This window comes from Pecten maximus, chromosome 1, assembly GCF_902652985.1.
Source record: "Pecten maximus chromosome 1, xPecMax1.1, whole genome shotgun sequence".
NCBI classification, from domain to species: Eukaryota; Metazoa; Mollusca; class Bivalvia; order Pectinida; family Pectinidae; genus Pecten; species Pecten maximus.
This window is the reverse complement of record NC_047015.1, coordinates 53,457,135-53,465,699: the sequence shown is the minus strand read 5'-3', so window position 1 is coordinate 53,465,699 and position 8,565 is coordinate 53,457,135. Positions and strand designations below refer to the sequence as shown.

The 8,565-nt window shown below is 35.2% G+C and overlaps 1 protein-coding gene across 1 annotated transcript; it reads left to right on the top strand.

Moving 5' to 3' along the window:
- The first annotated feature begins 1,021 nt into the window (after positions 1-1,021).
- Positions 1,022-2,050, top strand: LOC117318472 (adenosine receptor A3-like). The gene has a single exon (XM_033873487.1). The coding sequence runs from the start codon at positions 1,022-1,024 to the stop codon at positions 2,048-2,050; it is 1,029 nt and encodes a 342-aa protein (XP_033729378.1).
- The last annotated feature ends 6,515 nt before the right edge of the window (positions 2,051-8,565 follow it).

Here is an 8,565-nt window from a genome sequence, read left to right as displayed (position 1 = left end):
CCAGTTACAACCAGATAGCACTATCTCACCACTATTACAGACTTGTCATGTAAGTTAGCTCAAAACGATCCCAAGAATTGTGTATGGACACATTATAGGTGGGCTAACTCACACGGATAAGTCATTTTTACAGCACTGATGAAGTATCGGATTTTTTACCACATTGTGTATGGAAAATCGACCTAGAAACAGGTATCATTATGGTTCATCAAAAGGTTATGACGGTACAAACACGTGATCATGCAAATTAAATCGTTACCATATATCCGTCTATATTGATCACGAAGATTGTTCCTTTTGTCAGTGAACTAGGATTGCTTTGCTTATCTAATTAGCTTCAATTTAACAAAGAATATAAAGTTATACCGACACATTGTCATTTAAATGAGAAACACGATGTCCAGAGTGTTGTTAGCTTTAACGAACTTATTGATGTTAACGACGGTTTTCTTTGAACTATGATGAAAATATCGATACAAATGATTATTTTCACGGTTAAAATAAATTGCCAAAAGTTAAACTCTTTGATTTATTGGGTTATGCCATAGAGAATTGTCATTTCTGCGGTTACAATCCGGGAACAGTGTTTAAAAACTATCAGTTAAACTTGGTACGCTTTGCATTAATATATGCAACACCATAGATGGCGTGGTTACCTATAGAATATATAGTGATTGGATTCTGGGTAGAAACTTATCTTGTTTGGTATAAAAGTACGTTTCAATTAAGATGAATCGATGGTGATTCCGACGACATAATAGATGCTGGCTTTAATCAATTGTATTGCAAATGTATCTTCCGTGCAACAAGACGGATACGATTAATTTTAGAGGTACCGTAAAAATACAAAAGCATATATCATTGGATCTTTTTATGCACTGTCCAAAGTCGTATCAACGATGCAACGTATGTATGTTTTATGATTGGACAACTGGTATATATTCAAGAGCAAAATCTGGCTCCCCATACCAGAGTTGATCTTGAAACATACATGTGTAATCCTTTCCGAACTGGAGACATAATGGTAAATTACTCCAACATCTCGTCCAATAGTTCCCTGGAGGAAGACGTGCCTTTAGCGTCATTTAGCTTTCTATTCATTCCTGTTTTCCTTGTGGCTATCGGCGGTATTCCAGGAACTTTATTTAGTATTCGCTTTTTTAGCAAAAAAGTTGGAACGTCCACTACGGCAACACATTTGATATTGAATGCTTTAGCTGTATTTGACTTTCTTACGTTACTTGGTGCCATTCCATTAGCTATAGCGAGTGTTCAACTTTTCGTTAGATGGAATCAGGAAGATTACTTCGCCATACTTAATGCCATAACAAGACTTCCAAGACATTATTCCAATTTGATGCTGCTCTTCATCAGTATCGAGAGAATCGTTAGTGTTGCATGGCCACACAAGATGAAAGATATTTTCACCAAAAGAGTTGGAATGATATACATCATCGTTATCGCCATCATCGCTCCACCGACTCTCGTCCCATTTGCCATGGAACCCAAGTTCGTGCTTTTAAACAAGAGGACTGAAGATGATGTTCAATATCTAATGCAGTTACCACAAACATTTGTTGACCAGAAAGTATATGATGTACTTTATGAAAGTGCCGTGTTTGTTTATTTCGCTCTGCCTATTGGTGGTGTACTTGTTTGTAATTTGACACTAGTTATTTTGTTGTTACGGAGGTTTCGTTCTAGACACAATTCTACTGGAACACTGACTCCAGCACAGTCTAGAGAATTGAGGACAACAAAGCTTGTCATGGCTGTTACGGCGATATTCCTGCTTTGTGTATTCCCACTCGTTGTCATTTTACCAATCACGTCAATCAAAGGAAACTTGATGCCTGTGAAAAATATGATGCTGATAATTTCTTGTTCTCAACTGCTGGAGAACATAAGCTACTCTATGAATGCTGTGGTATATTATATTGGAAACAAACGTTTCCGAGAAGAAGTAAGCGAGATGTGCAGACACTTCAGAAAACCTAAAATGACCACGGTGGAACCGGTCACAGGTCGTGTACCTGCTACGAATCCATGATTTCTACAAGGTTAGATAATACCTAAATTATTAAATTCCTATTTAAATATATATTTATTTGTTTTGTGTTTTTCTTTCGATCAATAAGAAACTATAAACGTATATCTTCTTTTAGTGCCTTTCTTGCTGAGTGGACGACTAGTTTCACGCGTTTTTATGTTAATCAGAGTTCAGTTTCAGTTAAAATATGTATGGAAATATCACACAAATACTAATTATTCCTGACAAAGACTCATTTAATTTACAATATAGTTCAAACAACTATCAACACAACGATTAAGAATTCGCAGACATCAGACACAAACGTGTGTCATTAAGTGTAAGGCGTGATAGGCCTTAACAACAACTCGAGTACTTTAGCGTAGGCCTATAACGTTATTATGACAACTTGGTAGGTGTTGGGAGCCCGGCCGCATCTGAAAATATACTACATTGGATTATTATTTTGGCTTGTATAAATTATTTATGTGGATTGTTTCGCCATAAACATTGAATTAAGCTGGACATTCGCCTGCGTCAGCCTGCTCGAGTTGTCATTAACTTTAGGCCTGGAACACGTGTGTTTATGACACTGGGCATGGCTAGATTTTCTGATTTAGATTGAAGGTTAGTTGTCAACATGTTTAAATAAATTGTTGTGACATTTTTTGCCATTTTCGCGTTTGTTTGCTTTAACGTTACTAATACAGGTCAAAGTTGAGGTTGAAATTAGTCCCGTCACATGTGGAACAAATTCACGTGAATCTTATTGACGAATACAGCATACGTTTAACCGCCAGTAGTTATGTCAGTGTGAGTGACAGTTGCAGGATACACCCACCCGGTCACTTTATGCTAACAACGGGCAAACCAATCGTCCTATTACCATAATGCTAAGCAGGAGTAGCAACTATCATCTTTCAGACAGGGGACACTACCCAAACTTCCTGTCAACAGCTAAGGTCATTTAAGGACGGCCTCTCGTGAGTGTGTCTTGCCTGTTCGAGGTATTAACTACAGTAAGATGGTACTATTAATCGGTAAGATGGCACTATAAATCGACACAATTTCCGGACTATCACAACGAGACTTGACACGAACATACCGAAGCCTCCCAAAGCACTCTCCACACGCATGCATGTCGCACGCACAGGAGGCCGTCCATTAATGACATTAGATCTTGATAAACCCATCCAAACCTTTAAAAATGGCAGTTGCTACCCTTGCTCAGCGCTGAGACAAACAGAAACACGTGGATCTGTCTCTGGGGTTACTTTTCACTATGGCATAGTTAATTTGCTAAAAGTTGCATAATACACCGAACAAAAGCGATTGCAGTGGATGATTCACAATATTGATAATTAGAAACTGCTCTATTCTATTATGCATGTGATGCTCAATTCACAGTGGAGCATTTTTTAATATAATGTTCCGATTTCAAGCACATTCGTGATAAATACTTTCGAGTCCCGGATATAAAAACCCTTTTCAGTTCCGTGGATTCGAAAACAATATTTAGCTACTTGAAAGAAATCGATCTATTTTATAGACTTTGATGTCGTTTACGTTACTCTCTTTGACGTTTTATTTATATCACAAAGTTCACATAATCTATTCCTACATATGTATATTTTACCATTTTTAACCAACGTTTTTATCATAATCTAAATATACAATACAAATGCTTTTAAAAATGACAAATTTTATCTGATTTTAACTTTAAAAATAAAAAACGATAGTATATTGTTTGGCCCTAAATGACCCTAGTTGTCGATGGGCCGTAAAACATAAACAAACAAGCAAACAATTCTATTAAATTAATTGAATAATGTCCTACCTTTTGATTACACAGTATAGTCTTCACAATACCACTGTGAATATGTGAATCTGCTACAAATGACCTCTGTCCAAGCTCAAGTGAAACGTGTGCAGTGGGACAGGTGGACCACCCTTATGAATTTGCAGTATGAATGCAGCATGGAATTGCAGCATGAATGAAGCATGGATGCAGCATGATGCCCAATTTACTTCCCTATATATTCTTACTAGTTAAAGCATGGTTGCAGCATGTTTCAATTATGCAAATTATGCTGGGATCATGCTTTAAGCATGCTGCGAATGTACTGCAGCACAGCATGGTTGCAGCATGAACAGAATCTAAAATATAGTCACCATGCTGGCATCATGCTGCATGGCATCATGGTTCAGAAGCATGATCCCAGCATGGTTTAGAAGCATGATCCCAGCATGGTTTGCAGCATGATCCCAGCATGGTTTGGAAGCATGATCCCAGCATGTTTCAATTATGCAAATTATGCTGGGATCATTCTTCATCGCAGCATGGTTGGCAGCATCAATGAAAATCACGTAATAAAAACTCAAAGAATACTTCAGTTTAACAACATTGTATTTGGCATGAAATACAAACGTTTTATAATAAAAACATTTAATTCATTCTTAAATAGATAAACAGAATATCTTTAAATGTTTTTTCGCAAAACTCATCATAGGTTTTAAATACTAGATATAAAATAAATCTTAATGAATTACAAATCATTTTAAAATTAACAAAATATCTTTAAATTATCCATGGTCATTTGCCTTCTATTTCCCCCAAACTCAACACATAAATAAATAAAACAACGATACAATGCACCATGTGCTCAGGTTTTTAACACTAGATATGGATGTAATACAACACAAATTATTCTAAAATAAATAAATACCTTTTGATTAGTATTATTGGTCATTTGCCTATTTCTCCCAAACTCAACATATAAATAAATTAATAAAAACTATGATACAATGCACCATGTGCTCGGTTTTTTGACACTAGATATGGATGAAATGCAACACAAATTATTTTGAAATAAATAAACATTAATATCTTTTAATTATTGATCATTTGCCTCCTATTTCCCCCAAACTCAACATATAAATAAATAAATAAAAAAAATATACAATGCACCATGTGCTCAGGTTTTTGACACTAAATATGGATGTAATGCAACACAAATTATTCTAAAATAAATAAACAAATATCTTTTAATTATTATCACTGGCCTCCTATTTCCCCCAAACTCAACAATAAATAAATAAATAAAAAAAGATACAATGCACCATGTGCTCAGGTTTTTGACACTAAATATGGATGTAATGCAACACAAATTATTCTAAAATAAATAAACACAAATATCTTTTAATTATTATCATTGGTCCTTTTACCCATATGTCCCCCAAACTCAACATATAAATAAATTAAAAAAACAACGATACAATGCACCATGTGCTCGGTTTTTCACACTAGATTTGGATGTAATGAAACAAATTATTCTAAAATTATAATCAAAATATCTAGATATAGATTTAAAACATAACATACATATTAACAAATTAAACTTTTATACTCATGCACCAATGTCATGTGCCAAGTATAAAAACACCAGATACGAAAGTTCATAAATTTTTGGCATTCACAGATTTTGGGTTTACTTCGAATGCTTTGCATTCAGTGAAGTTATCTGACTTGTCCTGTAGTTGCCAGTCTTGGTAACACAATATGCTGAAAAACAAACAAATTCTTAAAATCAAAGTTTCAAGAAATAAGCTTGCAGGTGGGTTTTTTTTTCTTTTTTTAATTATTGAAATAGGCAACTACCAAAATAAAGTTAAATCAACTTAGGAAATTTGAGAGCAGCTTTTGAAATTATCTTTTAATGTCACTAACAAGAATTGTTAAGTTTTCATATACTTTTGTTATTTATTCTCACCGAGGAACATATAAACAATGGTCATGCGAACTTAAGATCAGACCGAGAGACCTTAGCCCGGGCAAGAAATGTGGAGCTCAAGTTTATCAATGGTAAACGGAGGGAACCAGACATGGGTGTTAAAGGCATATCAATGCTCTCTTTCTTTCCTTCTCTTTCCCTTGTACGCGGAACTACAGTGGATTGTGTGCTCCTTGGAGTGGTTCGAATGATGATTGGCTTATGGATCAGTCAGGATCATCGACAGGAAGCATGGTCTATCCGTACAGGCATCGACATCATCAATGAAAAGCTGAGGTGTATCTGCCCTCCTCATCAAATATCAAGAATGCCCCACAACATCGATGATTATGCTGACTGGAAAGCATCTGAATACAGAACATTTTTGCTTTTTTATTCCATTCCAATCTTGTGTGACATCCTTCCTGCCATGTACTTTTTCCACTATGTGAATTTAGTAGTAGGTATTCACCTCCTTCTGAAGGCTTCCATCTCAACAAAGGATTTGATAACTGCAAAGCATCATCTTCAGAAATTTGTAGCTGGAGTGGAAGAACTGTATGGAGAAAGATTTTCAACCTTCAATGTGCACAGTCTTCTACATCTGTCACAGAAAGTGGAAGATCTTGGACCACTCTGGGCTCATTCATGTTTTTTTTACGAAGGCCTGAATGGGGATCTCCGACACCAGTTTCATGGAACCCAACAGGTTCAACAACAGGTTGTCACTGCAGTGTGTGTTAAGCAGAAAATTCCTGAGCTGGAGGAAACTCTTCCTAACGGACCTGCAAGGGTTTTGTATGACCAGCTAACAAAAACCAGAAAAACCTCTCACAAAGACAAGCAAGTTGGACCACTGTCCTTCCAATTAGGAGCTTCCCAAGTATATATTCCAGATGTAAATGAGATTGCTGCACTGCAGAAGTGTTTTGGAAAGGTGTCAGAAGTTAGGAAGATCTATCGAGTCCATCACAGAGGATTTGTAATCCATAGCAAGGAATATCGCCAGGTGAAAAGAAGGAACTCGTACACAGTTTGTTGTGACTCTGGTAATTTTCAGATCTTGTTTTATGTGCAATGTTCCACAACATCTGGTTTTCAGTTTGGAGCTATAGCTCAAGAACTTGTCTCCAACTCAAATGAGAGTTCTCATTGTGCACACATTACTCCTGTGAAATTTGGTGATGTGAAGGCAATTCCCTTAGAGACAATCAAAGAGCCTGTTGTCTTTATTGACGTTGGCTTTGGAAAAACTTTTGTATCTCCTTTCCCTAATTTTTGGGAAAAGGATTGATTGGGACATTGATTATATGCTACAATAATGAGAATTCCGGCACATGCTCATCAGCATATACTGATCAATAGATTAGAATTAACTCAGTTTGCAAGTTCCTGGATATGACATGGACTATGGATATGTTTTGAATATATTTCAAGAAATTTGTTCAGGCAAGATGTATACATGTATATACAACAGTTATAGATCTTAAATTATTAAAATAGGTGATCAGTTGTGCTACAAAGTTAATGGGTTTTATGTTTGTATTGCTTGACTTACATGCGTGTGGGCTGAATTTAATGTGTCGAACGATACAATTTTGCAACTGCATTGAATGGATGTTAAACTGGTTGGACATATACAATAGTTTTTAACTATCAAATGATATTGATTTATTGATGGAAATATGAATTGTTAAAATTTCAATAAAATGTATTGATGGTTTTTCTGTGTTGGGCATATTTGTTATGAATATTAGATGTATGTTGAATTTTTTTATCAGCAGACTACAATGTAGCTGATATTATATATATAAATATTTCAATTTTGTTTGAAAACAGATCTTCCAGTGAGATCTATCAAAACCTAACACTTTTTTTTGCTTTGATAATTGATACATGTATATGGATGGCAGTGTAAATCTACAAATCAGGGTTTTCTCATTAAAAAAAGATCTATCATACATGTTCAACACTTCATATATGTGAATACATTGAAATTTACATGTATAAATATAGCAGCCAATCTGGTCTTAAAATTGTTTAAAGGAGCTAGCATTCCTTTGTTGGATAGCATTTAGTCATCAAAAGGAAACTAGGTATTTTTCCATGTAGGAAAAGCTATAAAGGTCTTTAGATAAATACAATAGTTTTACTCACAAGGAAATAAAATATGAGCCAAAATTCTTCAATTACAATGTCCTAAATTTATTAACTTCCCTGAAGTATCACTAATTACCGCAAAGACAGACAGTATTTGTGTACGATTCATCATAATTCTGTAATTTTTGGTTTTAATTGGCACAAATCTAGCTCTTCTAATCCTTACTGACCATGGGACATGTATTTCACCAATAGAAATGCCCATTGAAGTCGATGCAGAATGGCCAAAGCATATACATTTCGACTTCAATAAATCAAGCTAATACAGCAAAACTTGGTACAGTTTTCATATATTAAATTATCAAAGTTTATACAACATGGTACAGTTCATATCAAAAATGCCTAAGTTAATACAGCATGGTTGCAGCATGGTACAGTTCATATCAAAAATGCCTAAGTTAATACAGCATGGTTGCAGCATGATGCAATTCAGAGGATAAATTATCAGAGTTAATACAGCATAGTTGCAGCATGGTACAGTTCATAACCAAAATGCCTAAGTTAATACAGCATGGTTGCAGCATGATACAATTCATATCAAAAATACCTAAGTCATTGCAGCATGGTTGCAGCATGATACAATTCATATCAAAAATACCTAAGTCA

What these genes read in the sequence shown, in the direction of transcription:
- LOC117318472 (XM_033873487.1), top strand. Translation starts at nt 1,022, where the DNA reads ATGGTAAATTACTCCAACATCTCGTCCAATAGTTCCCTGGAGGAAGAC.